At 45.2% G+C, this 20,832-nt stretch overlaps 1 protein-coding gene and 1 long non-coding RNA gene across 4 annotated transcripts in view; both read left to right on the top strand.

The window, feature by feature from the left end:
* The window catches only part of LOC131818443 (uncharacterized), a 95,019-nt gene extending 83,165 nt beyond the window's left edge, over positions 1 to 11,854 (top strand). The window contains exon 3 of the long non-coding RNA XR_009348825.1: positions 11,691 to 11,854. This is a non-coding gene — a long non-coding RNA (uncharacterized LOC131818443). The remainder of the gene's footprint in view (positions 1 to 11,690) is intronic.
* A 5,335-nt stretch (positions 11,855 to 17,189) lies between these two features.
* CES5A (carboxylesterase 5A) overlaps positions 17,190 to 20,832 on the top strand; it is a 28,210-nt gene continuing 24,567 nt past the window's right edge. Inside the window, exons 1-3 of one of the 3 annotated variants that reach the window (XM_059152090.1) lie at positions 17,190 to 17,397; positions 18,481 to 18,685; positions 20,532 to 20,670. In XM_059152090.1, coding sequence (XP_059008073.1) covers positions 17,325 to 17,397; positions 18,481 to 18,685; positions 20,532 to 20,670 — 417 coding nt within the window. In that variant the 5' untranslated portion in view covers positions 17,190 to 17,324. Of the gene's footprint in view, positions 17,511 to 18,480; positions 18,686 to 20,531; positions 20,671 to 20,832 lie in introns of all 3 variants that reach the window. The other 2 variants (XM_059152091.1, XM_059152092.1) reach the window with 2 other exon arrangements.

The following is a 20,832-nucleotide window of genomic DNA, read 5'->3' on the forward strand; positions in this document are numbered from 1 at the left end:
CTTTTTTTTAATTAAAGATTTTATGTATTTATTTATTTGACAGACAGATATCACAAGTAGGCAGAGAGGCAGGTAGAGAGAGAGGGGGAAGCAGGCTCCCTGCTGAGCAGAGAGCCCGATGTGGGGCTCAATCCCAGGACCCTGGGATCATGATCTGAGCCGAAGACAGAGGCTTTGACCCACTGAGCCACCCAGGCACCCCGGAAAGTATAATATTCTTGATCATTTATAATGCTAAGTTAGGATGCAGAGCTCTTGCTCCACATAAATGGTGGGAAAGCTTAGCCTGACCTTTTTCTGGGTTCCCTAACCCCCTCTCCAGTCTGGAGATTGGGTCTATAATTCCCAGATTTCAGTGCCATGGCATGGGTGAGGGGCAAGAAGCTTGCAGGGCCATCTCCTTCTCAATCATTAGTCCACATGGGGTCCAACATCTATCATCCAGTGGTCCTTCAGGCCCAGAAGTTCCATGCCTTTTGTGGGTTACATCTGGTTAATGCAACTTGGCCATTTGTGTGATGGCTTATAGGGTCTTGTGCCTAGGTATACATAACCATTCCAACTTGGGGTGCAGGACTCACCCCCTTTCCAGCCAGAAAGCATGATGCAGATTTCCTCTGTTAAGAACTCACGAGTTTCTTCTCTCCACGCTCCTCCACACGTCTCTGCCCCCTGTGGAGGAGCATGGCCTTCTGGAAACAGCAGTGTGGGACCAAAATGTTTGCCAGGCTTCAATTCTTTTTCTGCCTTGTTACATGCTTTCTATCTCATCATAAGCAGCTAAGAGCACACTAAAGATAAAACATTCTGTCTTAAGAGTTTGAGGGTTTTTTTTTAGGCAGCATCTAACATCTACATACCAACTTCTGTCTCGGTTATATATTGCTGTGCAACAAACCATCCCAGAACATAGTGGCTTAAAAAATAGCCATTTATTCAGGTCAAGTTTCTATGGGTCAGCATTTTGGGTTGGGCTTACTTGGGCAGTTCTGTTGGTTTTCACTAGACTCATGCATCTGTGGTCTGCTGCCAGTCAGCTGGGAGACCCTGCCTGTGTGGACTGAATGGCTGTCAGCTGGAGGGACAGAGCACTGGGCTTGACTCGCTGACTCCCATCAGCCAGCAGGCTACCCAGACTGGTTCACACATGATGATTGCAGGGTTCCAAAGGGCAGCAAGACAAGCCAAACCCATTATCCAAGCACTTTTCAATTATTGGTTTGTGTGTATTTGCGTTGTTTCATGGCCTAAAGCAAGTCCAATGACCAAGCTCAGCATCAATGTAGAAGAAGGGTTAATGCCAAGGGTGTATATATAGGTAGATGTGGACAAATTTGAGCCTTTCCTGCAACAATCTTCCAGAATTCCTTTTGGCTCCTTACCTTCTCCTTCTGATAGGGGTTGAACACTCTTTCTTTCTTGACACAGTCCTGAAATCTGGGATTAGATGTCCCAGTTATAAGCTCAAGGAGGGATGGTAGGGTGAGAGCTACCCTCAAGGCTGTGGAAGGACCAGGCTAGCAGCAGGGAGCTCCCTGATGAAGAGACCTGAAGCCGTTGCTCAACAGCCATGAGTGCAAGGGTAAAAGCTAAGTGGCTATGTGCCAGGTTGTTTTCCATGAATCAGCTTCCTTCTCTGTACACCATCCTGGTCCAAATCTCAGTTGGGGCAGTGACCATGTTCTATCTGCTATTGGAGTTACCTGCATTTACACAGTAATTCCCTCACCTGGATCTGGGCTCGCAAAGGTGAAATGTAGGCCTTATTTTTCACCTACCCTCCTGCCCACAGAGTCTTGCACAAATTAGTTTCCCAGAAAACTTCACAGGAGGTCCCAACACTCTCCAAGGATGTGTGGAGGGAAAATATTTTGAATATTACCCTCTCATTCCTTGTACCTATTTGGCCCTTTCTCCAATCAGTAGTAAGGCCATTCTGCAATTCATGGCCTCAAGAAAGGATAACATAGGATAAAGCAGCCCAAATGGGAATCAGCTCTGGACTTCTGAGGTTCAAAAGTCCATTCAGGAGAATGGACAAGACGCACGCTCATGAACATCATTAAGTTTGCAATTTCTCGGTCAGCATATGGTAGGAGCTTATTTGTGCCTTAACACCCTTCGTTGGTCCAAAGCCGCTGCAGTGATAGACAACACACAAAGGGGACCTCGGTGAAGCTCTGCTCAAACTCCAGACCAGAAAAGGAGCAGAGACACAGAACAGTGAGCAGGGATGGAGCTGTGGTCTTGGATCTGAACACGGCAGTAGTGGCAGGATATTCCACTCTTCAGGGTGATGATGGGCACTCAAAGTAAAAATTCAGTTGAGTTAGAGAAGATCAGAGTCCGCGTATTATGCTCCTAAGTTTGTGCACCGGGACTCACACACAATCCCTACGAGCAGATGGTAAAGAACACCTGGATGCTTACTGAGTCCTTCTGGTGGAACCAGAGAGACCTCACCTGGACTGGTGAATGGGCTTATACTGTTGGCAGAGAACTGCACCACTGCAGGAAATGCCCAGCGTGTTTCCAGAGCTGTGGCCTGAGCTAAGAGTTTGGCCACAGGATATAAGGACAAAAAGCAGACGAAATCCAGTGGTTGGCTTTTAGAGCACATCTGGGGTAGGGGGCAGTTGTGGAAGTCAGCACTGTATCCTGTCCAGCCCAGGTACCTGTGTATGAGCTATAATTTAGTGACCCAGGGCTGCTTGGGTAGCTCAGTTGGTTGAGCATTTGAGCATCTGACTTTTAGTTTCAGCTCAGATCATGATCTCAGGGTCGTGAGATCGAGCCCTGTGTCTGGCTCCGTGCTCAGTGGGGAGTCTGCTTGAGATTCTCTCCCTCTCCCTCTGCCCCTCCTGCTTGTGCCCACACAGACTCTTTATCTCTAAAATAAATAAATAAATCTTTAAAAACAAGAACAAACAAACAAACAAAAACAAAAGAAACAGTGACCCAGGCTCGGCAGTGAGGGAATCCAATAATGGCCTTTACTTCCAACACCCAGAAAAACCCTTAGAAATTGGGACTTCATTGATTCATCTCCCAGCAAGCTGTTGAAAGATCATTTACCTAGAGTGACACAATGCATAACTGTCCAGCTTCATACATTTTTATATACGTTGACATCCATGTGATCTCAGACTAAGACACAAGATATTGGCATAAACCCCCCAAATTCCTGGGCCCCTTTCTACTTCATTCTCCCCTCTCATGTAACCACTCTTCTGACTTCTGTCACCAAAGATTAGTTTTGCCTGTTGGTGCCTGGCTTCTTTTAATCAAGAGAATGTTCCTGAGATTTATTCACATTGTTGTGCATTTTAGTACCTTTGTTTATGTTATGGCTTAGTCGTATTCAACTGTATGAACATATCACAATTTATTCATTCTCTTATCGATGAACATTGGTCTCTAGTTTGGGGCTGCTATGAATAAAGCCACTGTAAGCATTCTTGCACAAGTCTTTTCATGGACATATACATTTGTTTCTCTTAGGAATAGAACTGCCCAGTCACAGGGTTGGTGAAGAATTAACATGTTAGAAACTGCTATGCAATCAAAGTGGTTTTATCATTGTAACTTCTCCCAGCAATGGACACTCTGTATCCTTGCTAATACATGATATAGTTAATTATTTTTAACTATATGATGGGTGTATCATCATACTCACTATGTTTTAATCACATTACCCTGATGGCTAATGATACATAACACACTTTCCATGTGCTTATTAACTACTTGGATAGTTTCTTTTGTAAAATGGCTGCTCAAGCTTTTTGCCTGTTTTTTTAAAAACTGACGTATGATTATCATAGAACATTATACTAGCTTCAGGTGTACAACATAATGATTCAATTAGTGTACACTGTGAAATGACAGTCATGTTAAGCTGAGAAACCATCCATCACTATCCATGGTTACAACATTTTTTTTCTTGTGATGAGAGTTTTTAAGATTTACCCTGTTAGCATCTTGCAGATATGTAATACATATGGTTAACTACAGTCACCGTGCTGTACATTACATCTCTAGGACTTACTTATTTTATAACTGAAAGTTTGTACCTTTTGACCTTCTTCATCCATTTTGTCCACCCCCAACTCGTTTTTTGCCCATTTTTAATTAGCTTCTTTGTCTTTTATTGTAGAGGTATGGGAATTCTTATTTTTTCTGGGTATGACTCCTTTGTCAGGTAATGTGTAATGAATGTTTTCATTCAGTCTGTGTCTCGTCTTTTTGTGCTCTTAAGGGTATCTCTTGACAAGCAGGAGTTTTAAATTTTAATGAAGTCCAATTTATCAGTTTTTTTTTTCTTCTCCCAATTAGTACCTCTCTCAGAAAACTTTGCCTATTCTAATATTATAAAAATGTTCTCCAGTGTTTTCACATTTAGGTTTTGATGTGTCCTAAATTAATTTCTGTGTATGGTGAGGTAGGAGTCAAGTTACTTTTATAGTAAGTCTCAATGTCTGGTAGTGTAAGTCCTCCAAAATTTGGCAAGGTTTTACAGTTTAGAATCAGCTTTTCAATTTATTCTACCTCCTACCCCCTCCTCCCCAAAAAAGGCCTACTGGAGTTTTTGTTTAGGTTGAATTCACTCTGCAGATCAATTTGTGTTGAAATGACATCTTAATAATACCGAGTCCTCGAATCCATGAACATGGTTTATCTCCCCATTTTTTTTATGTATTCCTCTTATCATTGCTCTGTAGTTTTAAGTTAGAGGTCTTTCAAATCTTTTATTAAATAAATTACTTAGTATGTGCTATTTTATACTATTATAATTTCATTTTCTAACTTTCTGATAGTAGAAAAGATTGATTTTTCATTTTGAAAATAAACATCTTCTCAAAAACTTACTTAAAGACTGATTCTTCTGTAGCCATGGTAACAAGTAGCCACCAGAACTGATTTTAAACTTGGTCAATTGATCAATGACAACTTGCTTCAGTGAACATGCTTTTAAAAAGCAAATCACAAATCATCATTATCTGCTCACTTTTGAAAATTAGCCATCAGGGACAAACTCACTTCAATAAACACACTTCCAAGGGGCAACTGGTCAATAGCAGTCTTACCTGAGTGAGACTGCTTCCACAGATGATGTCAATTTACTTATGATATCTAAAAATTCACCAATTTGTGAACTCCAGTGTCAAATTTACCTTGTTACATGGAAGCATGTCACTTGATTTCCAAGTGTCTGGAATTTTTCTACATATCAACTTCTGCATTGTGCCTATACAGAGAAAATACTTATTTTCATTATTTTAACACTTTGCAATCTATTAAAACTTGCTTTAGGGCCCAGCATATGGTCTCTGTTAGTAAATGTCAATGTGGATTTGAAAAGAATGTGTAATCTATAGTTGTTAGTCTAGCATAAGTCAGATCAAATTGATTATTAATATGTTGTTCAAGTCTCTATCTTTACTCATTTTTTCCTCCTTATTCTATTAGTTATATGGAGAGAACTATATTAAAATTTCTATCCATGATTGTAACCATTTTCCATTTCTTCTTATAGTTTGATTTTTTTCTTGATGTATCCTGAGGCTTGTTGTTAGGTGTAACACAATTAGGATTGTTTTATCTTTCTGAACACTGTATTTTCTTTTTGTCCCTTAAAAATGCTCTTGTTTGCCTCTAGTAATATTTTTTACCTTGATGTCTACTATACTGAACTCACTGAAAATCTGTATTAACTTGTAGCATTTAATCCATTTTTATTAAATGTGTTTACTAATATGGGTAGGATAAAGTTTATCATCTGGCTGTGACTTTTCTATTTCTTTCCATCAGTTCTTTTGTACTTTTTAGTGTATTGTTTTGTTTTGCTTTTAGAGAGGGAGAGAGCAAGAGGCAAAGAAATAATCTGAAGCAAGCTTCATGCCAGCACAGAGTCCAATGTGGGGCTGGACGTGAAGCTCGATCTCATGACATGAGATGAGATCTCATGTCAGGTCATGAGCTGAAATCAGGAGTCGGACACTTAACCCACTGAGCCACATAGGTGCCCCTCTTTTGTACACTTTCTTGTCCCTTCTTTTCTATTTTCTTTTAGATTAATTGAACCCTTCCATGTTTCTCTGTTTTTTATCTCTGCTATTGAATATTTTGGCTACATAATATAAGGAACTTAATATGATACAATCCCCTTTACCCCCTCCTCCCATGTCATAGATTTTACTTCTGTGTGTCTTAGAGCCCCATGATGCATTTGCATTATATTTGATTTATCATTTTTTTTTCAGCCTGAAAAACATTCCTTAAAGCTGGCAGTAACATTCCCACTTTCATTACTGACCTTAGTATTTGAATCTTTTCTCTTTTTGTTTTAGTCAATCTAGAAAAAAGTTTTGTTTTCAATTTTGTTAATCTTTTCAAAGAACCAGCTTTGGGGTTCATTGATTCTTTTGTTTTTTTAGTCTCTGTTTTACTTATACTCCCAAATTTGTTGCTTCCTCACTTCCACTTGCCTTGGAATGATTCTTCCCTTCTTTTTTTTTTTTTTAATAAAACTTTTTTTTTACATATTTATTGAATTTTTAAAGGCTCATTCCCTTGTTTTTTTAGGTTTCCAGTTTTTTTTTTTTAATTTTTTACTTTTTATAAACATATATTTTTATCCCCAGGGGTACAGGTCTGTGAATCACCAGGTTTACACACTTCACAGCACTCACCAAATCACATACCCTCCCCAATGTCCATAATCCCACCCCCTTCTCCCAAACCCCCTCCCCCCGGCAACCCTCAGTTTGTTTTGTGAGATTAAGAGTCACTTATGGTTTGTCTCCCTCCCAATCCCATCTTGTTTCATTTATTCTTCTTCTACCCACTTAAGCCTCCATGTTGCATCACCACTTCCTCATATCAAGGAGATCATATGATAGTTGTCTTTCTCTGCTTGACTTATTTCGCTAAGCATGATACGCTCTAGTTCCATCCATGTTGTTGCAAATGGCAAGATTTCATTTCTTTTGATGGCTGCATAGTATTCCATTGTGTATATATACCACATCTTCTTGATCCATTCATCTGTTGATGGACATCTAGGTTCTTTCCATAGTTTGGCTATTGTGGACATTGCTGCTATAAACATTCGGGTGCATGTGCCCCTTTGGATCACTACATTTGTATCTTTAGGGTAAATACCCAATAGTGCAATTGCTGGGTCATAGGGCAGTTCTATTTTCAACATTTTGAGGAACTTCCATGCTGTTTTCCAGAGTGGCTGCACCAGCTTGCATTCCCACCAACAGTGTAGGAGGGTTCCCCTTTCTCCGCATCCTCGCCAGCATCTGTCATTTCCTGACTTGTTGATTTTAGCCATTCTGACTGGTGTGAGGTGATATCTCATTGTGGTTTTGATTTGTATTTCCCTGATGCCGAGTGATAAGGGAAGATTCTTCCCTTCTTTATCAAGTCCTTAAAGGGGAAGTTTCGATTATTTATTTAAGATCTCTCTCTCTTTTTTTAAATGTAGGCATTTACAGCACCGCTCTCCCAGCATCTCATTAGTTCTGCTATGTTGTACCTTGATTTCATTCCCCTCAAAGTATTTTTTTTAAGCCACGAGTATGTACTTCCAAAGAACATCTCAAAATATTTTGAATTCCCTTGTGAATTCTTCTTTGACCTGTTGGTTGTCTGAACGTCTTATTTAAATTTCATATATTTGTGAATTTTCTGCATTTCCTGTTGTCATTGATTTCTGCTTTCATTCCATTGTGGTAGGAGAAGAGACCACATATGATTTCAAACTTTCACAAATCTATTGTGACTTGTTTTGCGGTCTAACATATGGTATGCCTTGGAGAATGTTCCATGTGCCCTGGAGAAGAATATGTATTCTGTTGTTGTTGGGTATAGCATGCTGTGCATGTCTGTTAGGTCTAGTTGGTGTTGGTTTGCAAGCTGGCTCTTGAACACAGAAGGCGAGGGAAGACCAAAGAAAGAGGTAAACCACTCCAGATTGGTGGGTGGCAGGTTTGATAAACAAGGGAGCTTACTTAGAAGGCTTTTGTTAGGCATCAGCAAAATGAGAAGGTCTCAACAACCCCTCACCAGAATCTTACAGGTTTACACCTAGGCCTTAACTGGATTCAGCCATGTACACCATCCTGATGGTCTCCACAACACCTGACTCTCTCAAGGCTCTGTCCTTTAAAATGGCTTCCACTGTGGGAACAGTGGGATGAATATGCATTTGAAGGACAACGGAGGGAGGGAGGAGTCTCCCAGTTGTCCAAATCCAGTTTCTGGGTCAACCGGTGGTCACATTGTCTCAATGAAGCCCCCCCCCCCCCCCCCCCCCGCATCGCCAACATTCCAGCCCTCGTGACAGGCTCTTACACTCTTATGCACATCCCTCTTCCTTGAACGTGCTGTGAGCAGTCACCAAGGAGTTTCACCAGCATGGAGGCTGTTGATTTGGTGACTGTCTGGCTGCACTGGAGGCAGATACCATCACAACAATAGAAGCACATGCCAGAGAAACACAGATCAAGATAATTCCCAAAATAAGTACAATTTTTTTTTCTCCAAGAGCCCATGATCCATCCAAACCCCTGATTTATTAAGTTCCCTAGACTAGAGGGTTGATCACTCAGAGCATTCACATGTGTCCTCATGTGATTTCATGAAGATGACACATTAACAGACTCATCAGGTGTGAACACACAACATTCTATTTGGATGATAGCACAGGTCCCTCCTTGGGAGGCAGTAATATCCAAGGTCATCCTATCTTAGAAGACAGCTTTTCTTTTCTTTTTTTTTTTTAAAGATTTATTTATTTATTTAAAAAAGAGAGTGTGCACACATGCGAATTGGGGGAGGGCACATTGAGAGGGAGAGAGAAACTCAAGCAGACTCCCCACTGAGCACAGAGCCTGAGACAGAGCTTAATCTCAGGACCCTCAGATCACAACCTGAGCTGAAATCAAGGGTCAGACACTCAACTGACTCAGCCACCCAGGCACCCCAAGACACCTTTTCTTATGAGAGACATTTCAGGGTTCAGGATAAGGAAATGCTTTGTTGTCTATTGTTTAAGGCTTGTTGGGTGAATTTAGTAGGGGGCTTTTAATGTGCGTTCTTGAAGCCCAATGGGAGAAAACAAAGATGGTGACCAAGTGATCATACCAGTGGAAAACAACTTGCTCACTTCACCAGGCTGTGTGTACCATACCTATTGGCTGGGGGAGAGAGCATGTCAGGCATGAGGGACTGGACTGGGGGCAGGATATGCCAGATCACAACTGCCACCCTTTCTCTTTTCAATAGTGTGTGTCCTACTGCAGTCTAGTGCTTTCCAGCAGGTCTGGCTTACATCAGGACAATAGGATCCTAGTGGAGATTGAGTAGTTCCCCGTCACCCCATGGGTGTGAAGTAACTTGCCCATCCCTGTGGGATGTCCCATTGAAAGTTCTAGTAGATGACACCTTTCTCAGAAATGATGGGACTTGGTGTTCTTAGCAGCATAGCACACTGAGTCTTGGTGAAAGTCAGGGCAATGGCTGTCCCCCATCCTTCCCATACCTTTACAGTGTTGGGTGTCTGGACGAGAGTCTGCAACCTGGCATCTGGAGCAACAGGCCCTACTGGTTGATCATTTAAATGTATTAAAGCCACATTAGTCCACCTGACCAATGTGATTAACCTGTTAGTAATATAATTTACTGCTTTAATATTCCATTCTTTCTATCAACCCTGCTGTTTGCAGGTTATAGGGGCGATGAAATTTCCATTCAATGTCTTAGATTTTTGCCCAGTCTTATACATCGTGACCTTTGAAATATGGCCCCCTTCAATCACTGTATAATTGATAAGGGTGTTTGTACATGGTATTCAGCTGGCCTAAATGCCAGGGGACATGGAAGGCTTCCAGCTTTGAGTAGGGTCTGGAGAGTAGACGGCACCTGTGGATCTATCATCCCAGCTATCTGAGTGATAGGATCTGGCAGGCCCTATGATACTGGAGGTGTCAGGGATGGGAAAAGATGCAGTGTGGAGTGTATGGCAAACTCCAGTGAGAGAATCATGATATAGGTCTCTGGAATTCTGGAGTAAGGCTTTGCTAACTATAGCAGAGAATTACAAGCCCTTTGAGACGATCTCCTGGAGTGTTATTGGGTTCTGGTTGAGAAGAAATGCTGGATCATGGGCACCAGATGAGCATGCATATGGAATTTCGCATGATGAGATGGGTTCTGTCTATAAATTCCTTTAGGGAAGGATTGAGGAAATGTATATAGTTTATTTATTTATAGTGGCATTGCATAATTCTTCTTTAAGAGGACCCAGCATCTCCTAATCAATAGGCTCAGTATGCTTGAGAAATGGTTTACATCTGGAAACATCTGGTAAGGCCTTGTGATTTTTCATTGTTATGGCTGGCATGAAACTTCTGCTCACCAGCTCTTGACTTTTTCTGGTTTTACAAGTGAAACAATGTTCAAGGTGGCTGCTTACCTACCTTACTTCTAGGAATACCGTGGTCTGTTAGTCACTGTCATAGATCTCAGTGGACAAGGCACCCTTGTTGCCACTCTGTCTTTGCCATCCATTGGGGCAGTTATTTCTACATTACTCTGGTGGTTAAATAGCACCGCCTGGCTTCTGCTATTCCAGATTCATTCACATTGACTGAATCTGAACAAAGCACATTTTCACGGTGGCATCGCCTACCGTCAACACTGACTTACCGAGAATTGTCAGCACTGGGCTTCTCAAAGAGGCAGGTGCTCTCTACACTGGTATGTTCCTCACCACCCTAGAGAAGAGAGTTCGTGGGCACTCCTAGTAAACATCACCAGGTCATGAATTCCCTCCTTCTAGGAAATAAATTCATTCTAATAGACCCATGTCCTGCACCTTCTGATTTATTTCTTAGTTCTCGGCCATGGCAATTCTAGCAGCTCCATCTCATCCACGGCAGGCTGTCTTCATGTGCATGCTTCAAAGAGCCATTCCTGTGGCCTCTTAGACCAGCTCGAGGCATTCTTTCAGGACAATAAATCCTGAGTCGTGGCAATGTGCTCTTGTGTTTATAAATTCTCTCCTACCCAATCTTATCTTCTGCCCCACCCCTCAGGTCCACCGCCCTCAGGATTCACTCCCACACATGTTTTTCTCAGTTGCTACCAGGACATATTGGCATGATATGCAGTTAATTCAGTGAGAAAGCCATTTCTTCCTGGAGAGGGAAATATCTTCCCTTGCTCTGGCTAGGCTGAAGCCTGGCTCCCATGATTGACCAGGGGGAATGCATGAAATAGGGTGATCTTGATGAGGAAAAACATTTTCATAGGGAGCACACAACACAAACCAAGTCTGCTCCCTTCTAGTAAGAGGGAGAAGGCACCTCCTGTTAGTTTGGAAAGTTTAGGAGAATCGAGTATTCATTGTTCTCAAATGTCTCCATTCACACGACTCTGGGTCCCAACCATCTTACTTAGGGGTTGACTTAAGCATAGGAGCTCTTCCACGGCTATACAAACAACCTCCTTTGCAGCTCCTTCACTCGTATGGTCAAATCCTGGGTCTCATCTTTAGCATGGTCTCACTGTGGTTCAAGGAGATAAAGCTATCTTTAAAAGCTGCCAGGAAGGCCTCTAATTTTCATGCTGTGTTAATAGCTCATTGACCAGAGCCTGTCATTTTTTTTTTTTTTTTCAAGGCTTCAAGGCAGTTCATGAAATCCAGCCAACACCACAACCCTTGTAATTACCATTACCTCTATACCTTCAAGAGGCTGGGGTGAAGACATTCCTGACTGGTGCCCCTCCAGCTGGACCACATCCCAGCCCACCCCTGAGAGTCTTTGCCACATGATGCTGTCTGAATGGTGAGTGATCCAGTCATAGGATCCCACTGATGGTCCACTTTCAAGGTCTCCTCCTGGTGTCCACTGACTTACTTTGGTTCCATAAGAGTGGAGCTTGGGGCGGGGAGGGCAGAGAGAAAAGACAAGATAAGGTGTATTACTGAGACTGCTTCTGTGAGGAAAGAGAGCCCGGTTTTTCTAGAACCCTCTGCCTCTTGAGCAGCACACAGAATGCCTCCAGAGGCTGGAGTGTTACTCCCAGGCCTCATGCCCCCTTTCTTGAGGATTACTCCTGGGTTACTCTAATTCCAATCTTGCTTAAGCAAAGTGAGAGAGGATATTTGTGATGGGGTGAAGGCCCTGGGGCAGAAAATAGAGAGTCACATGGCCCACCCATGCTTCAGGTGGCGTGCTGTCACCTGACAGGTGAGGCTGGTCTGCACAGGACTGTCCACTACAGGTATGACTTAAGGCAGAAGTGGGCTCACGTTATGTGACCAGGAGATTGCGATATCAACATGGTCATCGCCATCATCATCATCTGTGGCGAAACCAGCCATTGAACTGGGATGGAGCATTGGAAATGGTATAATAGAAACATCAACAAAGCACTCAGGATGAAACGAGAAAATGATTTTAGCACTTGAGAATAAGGAGGTCTGCCTGGAGGAGATGGTATTTCTGTGGGATCTTGAAAAACCAGAAGGATTTTACCAGGTGAAGAAGTCAAGGCAAAACATTCCAGGAAAGGAAAATGTGATTAACTAAAAGATTGGATGCAGGTGGGGTGCAGTGATAGGTCTAGTTATAGGGGTGCAGGGATGGTACCCATACTGATGGGCATAAATGATGGTGGTGTGATGATGAGGTTGTAGGAATGGGGTGCAGGGATGGGAGTACAGTGATGGGGCTATAGGGATGGGGTACAGTGGTGGGAATATAATGAGGGGGGTGCAGTGATTGGAGAACAGTTATGTGCATGCAGTGATGTGCTTAGAGGGATGGGGTACAGCGATGGGGCTAGAGGGATAGGGGCTTGGTGATGGGAGCATAGTGAGGAGGTGCAGTGATGCAGGTGCACTGATGGGGTACAGTGAAGCATCCATCTGGACAGGACAGAGCCAAATGGGAAAAGATCTGAACAACCTGCTGAAGTGTTTGAATTAAATAGCAGTGTGAGGTGGGTCTGAAGAAAGAAGGAAGCTCTAGGGTGCCCAGCCCCAGGCCCCTAGAGTGAGAGGTGCAGTGCCCGGTAACACGAGTCCAGCCCCAGAGCATCCTCCCTTTGTTCTGTCCCCCTGCAGGCCGGCCTCCACCCTGAGGCCACTGGCAGCAGGGCAGATTAGCATATGTTCTAAGCCGAAGCCAGGCCTGGGACTGAGGTCCTCTCCCATTCTGGTTTCTCCCTCAGGGTTTCAGCAGAGCAGCCTGGGAGAACAGAGAGAGCTCATCAGAAGAGCTCTTGTCTTGGGGGCCCTCAAGGCCACTGGCTTGCTGGGAACAGCAAGGTCCAAGGAGGTGATGTCAGGTGGATCCTCTGCTTCCTACAAGATTAAATGATCTTTAATGGCCCAAGAACTGCAGAAGTCAGCCCATGCTCCCCGACCTTCCTATTGCTCCTCATTCCCGCTCCTTTTCCCTAAATGGCAAAGGCTGCAGCTTGGAGGCAGGAAGTCTGGGCTCAAGTCCCAGCTGTGCTGGCTCCTCAGTCCTGTGATATTTGACGATTCAGTCCTGTGATATCTGACGATTCATCCTACCTTGCAGGGTTTCCTGCTCTGCAAAATGGGAATAATGGCATTACACAGGGTCATGGCTGTAAAACATTTAGCCCAGGCTGTGATACCTACAAGGCATTCGGTAAATGAAAACTAGTATCATTATTTCCTGCCATGTCAGTTTCCCTGAGGGTCCGCTCTGTCCATTAGGGAACAGTGAGATAAGCAGAGGTGGCACCTTGACAGAAAAGAAAATGCGAGATAAGCAGTTAGGAAGTCACACTCTCCAGGGTTCTCTTTCAGGCTGGGTTTGTAGGTAAGAGACCCAGTTTGGCCATAGCGTGTTTCTTATATATATGTATCTATAATAATTATTAACTTTTCTTTTTAACCAGAAGAGAACAATTCCTTCACCCCACCCCAACCCTGTAGTTCATAGTAGATACTTACATGGAGCTCCATCAGGTAAACTCAGTCCTATTTAATAACTTGAATAATCTCTTTATAGCTTTTTCAAATAAATGCATAGCCTCTGCTCAGATTTGCTTCCCATCCTCTCCAAGATGGCATCTGGATGCATGAACTGGGAGAAGCTAATACGACCACACCCTTAGAGGGGTAGAGGTAGCTTAAACCCACTTGCAGAGGTCCTGGTGTTGTTGGGCTGTCTACAGCAACTTCCCTGTGCACCGAGTTCCTGGGAGGATGGTGAATTCTAACATGGTGAGCTCACGGTCTGTCCTTTTGTCTTGGTCAAAGCCCATGGATCCCTCCTTAGAGACTCAGTGCCCTCACCTTGGCTCTGACCAGCTCTACCAGCTCTCATCACTGTGCTCTACCCAGGTCAGGCCTCCACTTTATCCTCAAGCCCAGGAAGCACCTCTGTGGGTCCCCTGACCTCTCCCTATCTAGCTCTCAACCATAGTCTCAATTACTTCTGAGTTCCCTTCAAGGCCATATTTCAGGCCCTTCCAAGAACAGCTGATCCGGGATAAGCAAGAGCATCACTTGAGATCTGTCTTTGCCCAACCTCTTCAACTTGGTTGTGGCTGCCACAGGCTGATTTAGGGATTTGGAGCACCCCTATGGCAGTCTTCTTCTGGAGAACCAAAGCTGCCGTCAGCTTCCCTAACACATCTCCCACTTGGGGTTTCAGTCTAAGAGGGAGATTCAGGTCACCTGGTATCACTCCCTGTTTTCCCCACCACTGTTCCCTTCTTCTTCCCACAATCTGTGGAGCAGGAGGGCCAGATCCTCCACACTTCCTGTTTTGGGGTCTTCAACTGTTATTAGAACAGTTGCTAGAGGTGGGGGATGATTTCACCATATAGAAATGCAAAATACACTGGTTTACTCTTTTCAAAACACTATCTCTACTGCATTAGGTATATAAAAATTTCTTGATAATCAACAGGTTTTTTTTTAAAGGTTGATTTAAAGAACAATTTCCAGTAAACTGATAATCAGGTTAGGAGTGGGAATGGTACAAACTGTGAAGCTCTAGGTCCATGGCTGAGTTTGGGGAAACACCACGTATTTCTGATAGAGTTATAGGGCAGGGAGGACCTTTCTGGCGGCAACTAAGAAGGGCCAGAGCAGGGAGACAGTCTGAGTTTCAAGGCTGTAGACAGAATGGGTATTGTAGACCTTCATTTGACAGGGCCCATGAAGATGCCATTTTGAGCTGGCAAATTTGTGCTTTCAGAGTCACTTGGCCTGGCCCTGCCAGCAGCCTTCTTCCTCTGCTCAGAAACTTGTCTACTTCTCCACCCTTCTCTGGGTTCTTCTGGCCCCCTAGGCATTTCTGGAAACTCACTCATGCTTGGGTCTCCGGAATTTATAATCCTAAAATGCGTGCACAGATGTCAACAGAAGATGGAAACACTGAGGCCCAGAAGAAACAAAGGATTTGTTCAAGGACACCCTTGATTCTGAGGAAGAATCAAGAGAGAACCCAGGTCTCTGTAAATGGTCTCAAGGCTGTGGGCAAGAGCTTGCAGCTGCTTAGGTCAGCCATGCCAGGAAGGGCCTGCTGGGAAAGGCAAGAAAACAACTTGCCTTTGTTCTGAAGGCATTTTAAAGAATCATGTGTGGGTGCGTCTCAACAAGCTAGGGTCAGGTTGCAATCTAGCAAACACCACTGACCACCCACTCTATGGCCCAGACCCAAGCTAAGGTCTTTGATGTCTGAAAAGCCCTAAGTACTTGAACCTAGCAGCAACCAACCTGTGTATACACACGCGCTGGGATTTGGGTATGCTCAATGTTTAACCCACACCCAACAAAGTCTGCAGGGCATACCGGGAACATTTTAGAAATTCCCACCCCATCTCCCATTCATCTGCTGGGATTTGTGGTCACATCAAAGGTGGGCAGTCTGAACATCTAGACATCTGATACGGGCAGCCCCTGTCTTCCTCACTCCTTGTCATCATACCTAGGGACTGCTGTCTACCGCTGTTCGCTAGATTTCAGGGGACAATGTCAAGGTTCTATTTGAACCATAAGTAACTTTTGCTGAATTAAGAATCAAATCTTCAGAAAGGACTCCACCCAAGTCCTATTTCCATAATTCCTGGTGCGGTCAGTGGCTTGTCAGAAAGGGACTTAGAGCTGGGGAGAAAGATATTTACCGGAGGACTTCTACTAATCTGTAGAGATTTACAGAGCACAGGCCTTTAGCAAAATACACCCGACAGCCCCTTGCTCTGACCTTGAGGAAGGCTTTCCCTGCCTGCTTGTGTAGAGTTCTGTATCCAGCAGGCACATAATATCTGCTCGTAACAACCCTGCCTCTCTCAGAAGGTGACTCCTCTGCGAGACCTGTGCGTTAGATTAATGCTTCCCAAACCCACCATTCACGTTGTTCAAGTCCTGCCTCTAGATCTCCAGGGCGGCTAAGCAGAAGGACAGAATTTCGACACATACCCCGATTGCACCCACCTACTCCAAGCACTTGGGAAGCCCCATCCTGGGGCTACACCTTTACCCCGAGGGCAGTGTAGACCATGGCAGGAGCCAGATGGTGATGTTCCTGGGTCCTAAGCCAGATCATCAATGACCCACCTGAATGTAAGGACAGGCTCCAACAGAACCACGTATAGGAACTTCCAAAGAACCTCTTTGGACTTGTCTCCTCATATTTACGCAGGGGAGCTGGGTCTAGATCAGAACTACAGACACAGCTCAAGCCAGTAGAAATACTGCACTGGACTCATAACATGATTTCTTCAAATTTGAAACCACTTACAAAAATAGAGAGAGATCACTGACTTCTGGTTTGGTGTACCTACATTGCCGTAAGCCAAACGTTCATTGGAGTTGAGAAGTCTTGCCTCTTTAAGAGAGGGCATGCGCTCTGTCCCACAGTCCCCACCACATCCTATCAAGCTCTCTTGGCCAGCTTCATTCACTGTTTGTTTGCTGCTTTCCTGGCCCCTGCAGACACTGCAGTTAAGGTCTTTGCCTTCCTTGATGCCCAGTGTCCCTTGTATTTGTTCCATCCCGCATGCCCAGAGCCTGCCGCACTATCCTTCCCCAGCTTACAAGTTAATCATCAGCTTCTCCTTATGTAAATCAGAACAGGAAAGTCTTGCTTGGCCAATTCCTCCGAAAATCTTGGTCTGCTGCCCCTCTTCACCAGCTGGTGTTCTGTGTTTGCCTGCTCAACATTTGTTTGCCAACAGGAAGCCCTTTCTTGCCCCTGACCGAAGCTCTCTGAGGCCAGCTGCGGCCGTGAAGGTGCAGGGCATTCAGGCAGGCCAGCCGGATGACTGGGGAGTGGGGGCACCGGGGCCAGACCCTGATCTGGGTTGTTTGGGTCCTTACAGCTGCCACCAAGGGTGAGACACCCCGTGGGAGAGGAGGGGCCTCAGAAGATGGGGTAGGGGAATTTCCTTACCACTAGTGCAAACAAACCTATTTCTCGGAGGTCTGAAGGCTCATAAAAGGCTATGTAAGTAACCTCAGGGCCCCTGAGCAGCGTCCTGGTGTTAACTGAAAACCATCCTCCGCAGAGTCTCCTTTGTGGGAGTGGGTAGAGCTCGGTCCTGCCCTTGGGTTGCTCACACCTTGTCGGAGTTTGGAGAGCTCTCTGTCCAGGCACTGGGGAGGGTCATAGAATGGAGCCCATGCTTTGTACTAGTGCCTGCCTGGACAGGACTTTCTCTATTAAAATGACATTAGAACAGGTACCACCAAGACGCCCGAGTCCTAATAAGTAAACAGCTGGGCAGTGGGCTTCTCAACACTCTGTATTCTATGTGAAAACCGAGAAGCTTGCACTCTCGGGTTTCCAAAAATATCATCCTCCTGTCCCTGGGGGCGGGGGCGCTGATGTCAGGTGGCATCCCCATGAGAACTTTTTGTTTTTATTGATGTATATTTATTTCCATGTATATTCAAAAACATAGACTTAACTCATCAAAGAGCACAATTCCATAGCTGTTACTGCTTAGGATTGCCCTAGGAAGGATTTTTTAAAGTTTTTTTTAATTTAATTTTAAGAAAAATCAAAAAGCTCATAGGTAGGGAAGGCACAGACATGCCAGCGGGTGTGCTGACCCTGGGCCAGATGACTTTGTGGGACCATAGGATCTGCAGATCCTGGCATCTATCAGTTGGAGAGTAAGGGAAATCCGCGCTGTTGAAGGGAGAGTTTCCTTGTTCCCCAAGAGGACTGGGGCAAATTTTGTGACTTGGTGCTGTGCTCCTAGGAGAAACGAAGTCAGCGCTGTGATGCAGGTGGCTTCTAAGGCAATCTTAAAAGAAGCCAGGGACAGTGGTTTATTGATGGGGAGTCTAGGTACTTCCTGCTGCATGGCCTCTGGGCCAAGAGAGAGTGCCCCCATTGAGGGGCGTCCTAGCTGGGCTCGTTCCAGTTCTCCACCCAGCCACTCCTGATTCTGCCCTGTGTGTTCCCTCAGGGCCAGCCGCGGACGCACCAGTGAGGAGCACCAGGCTGGGGTGGGTCCGGGGGAAGCAAGCCACTGTGCTGGGAAGCACCATGCCTGTGAACGTGTTCCTCGGGATCCCCTATGCTGTGCCCCCTGTAGGACCCCTGCGATTTAAGAAACCAAAGCCTGCCTTGCCCTGGAATGACTTCCGAGATGCCACGTCCTACCCTAAATTGTAAGAGCAGTCTCAGTCCCGTGGTGGAAAGTGGCCTGGGCGTGGGGGCGGAGCACTGCAGGGGAGTAAAGGTCGTGCAGCTCCCTGGGAAAGGTGGTGGCACCAAGGAGGAGGAGGGTTGACCATGGCCCCCCAGCTGGCTGATCAGCGGGACCACTGGCAGTGGTGTTCAGAGCACACGGGTACCTTGGGCTCCCCTCTTGGACTTCCTGAATCAGAATCTCCAGAGCCGGGCCCAGGAAGCTGGCTGCATTGAAAGGTGTCTAGGGATCTGAGGACCGATCAGATTTGGGAACGGCTGTGGCAGACTTACTGAGTCTTGGTCCAGGTGTTTCCATGTCAATCCCCACCCAAGGTCCAAACTGGCTGAGGGCTTTGAGGTGAAGAACCACGCCAGAGGGATCTCAGCTCTAGTGCTCTCTGCCTGATGCAGGGAAATCCGCAAACACCTGTGGAGTAGATGCATGTGTTCTGGGTCAGGAGCCCCCGTCATTGCCGATCTTCAAGCTGGGGTGGGTGAATCATGATGAGCATAGGTTGGAAGGTGAGACTTGAAAATCCCCAAGAATCTTCTGCACTTGATCTTAGCCAAAGGCCGAGAAGTGATCCCCGAGAATCTTCTGATGCTCAGATTCTGTCCAGTCCTCAAGTTGGTTCTTGGTTCTTGGCCTTGGGGTCCCAGGAGTAAGGAGTACCCTGATGCCAGGAAGCTCCATAAGTCGCAGAAGAAGACCCCATGGGGCCCAGGGACTCAAGACACGAAGCTGAAACTCATCTGTTCCTTCCTTCATGTATTCATTCAGCTAAGATTCATTGAGAGCCAGCTCAGTCATTGCCTCTCTATAATGTCCTAGGGGACATATGGTGGGCTGGTCACAGTTGCCCTGAATGACTTTGTGGGCTGATGGGGGTGCTAGGGTGCTAGGGGTGCTAGGGGGTGCAAATCATAACAATGATTAAAATATAAAGTGACGAGGGCAGCCTTTTAGGGGATCAGAGAAGGATGCTGAGAAGGAACCACCCATCCAGCCTAGGAATCATATATTGGTCTAATTCAATCTTACTGTGTCATAGCCTCAGTGCTAGGGACTATGAGGTACCAAGGTGACCAAAACAGCTTTTGGCTGGTCACATTTGAGTGGGGGAAGATGGCAACACTCATGTGCAAACCTAAGAGAACTTTAAGGAAAGAACACAATGTATATAGGTGTTTCTAAAGAGCTGTGGTCTAACTAGGGGGATCTCAGAAGGCTTCTTGGAGGAGGTGGCACTTTTACTGAATCTGAAAGAAAGGGAAGAACATGAGCAAACAGATATGAGTTGAGAGCACTCTGGGCATAGGGACCAGCCTGAACAAAGGCTTGGATGCAGGAATCTCCCTATTCATCTACCTCCATTGTGTCCTGGAGAAAAGGCCTAGAGATGTCCTTTTGTCCCTCTGGGGGCAGAAAAGGGAGCTGCTAGAGCAAAGCCCTTGATATGTAACCCAGTGTCTTGCCCTCCAGTTTGGGGAATTGTTGAGCCATGTTGAATCTTGATGTGTATGTGTCTGAATTGTGGTAGTGGCTATACACATGCGTGGGTGCTGGAAGTTAATGATACAGTTATTCTGCACAAACTGCTTTCCTACCCAAAAACCAGATCTAAAAGAATTATAGCATGTTTCTCTGTTTGTGCCACCATGGTGGGGGCAGGGGAGGTGATTAGTTTTTGTACCAATAGCTCCCATAGGCTTCTTCCGCTCAGACACGGGAGGCCATCTGGCCTCTCTGCTGTCACAAGACCTGGCCCCTCCCAGGCATGTTCCCTGATAGCAACTCTGAGATCTCTCCTTCCTTCCTCCAAGGTGCCTCCAGAACTCAGAGTGGCTGCTCTCAGATCAACACTTTCTCAAGGTGCATTACCCCAAATTGGAAGTGTCTGAAGACTGCTTGTACCTTAACATCTATGCGCCAGCCCATGCGAACAAGGGCTCCAAGCTCCCTGTAAGGCTGCCCACCGTGCCCAGGGCTCCAGGGTCCCATGCAGAGGGGCTGGGCGTCTAGAATCAAACCTACCCCCTCTTGGGTAAAAGGGAAATGTAATCACTTGATGCATCAGTAACTCTTAAAAAGTCATTTAATGACAGATTTACTTTATCTTCCTTT

Source organism: Mustela lutreola, chromosome 16, assembly GCF_030435805.1.
Source record: "Mustela lutreola isolate mMusLut2 chromosome 16, mMusLut2.pri, whole genome shotgun sequence".
NCBI classification, from domain to species: domain Eukaryota; kingdom Metazoa; phylum Chordata; class Mammalia; order Carnivora; family Mustelidae; genus Mustela; species Mustela lutreola.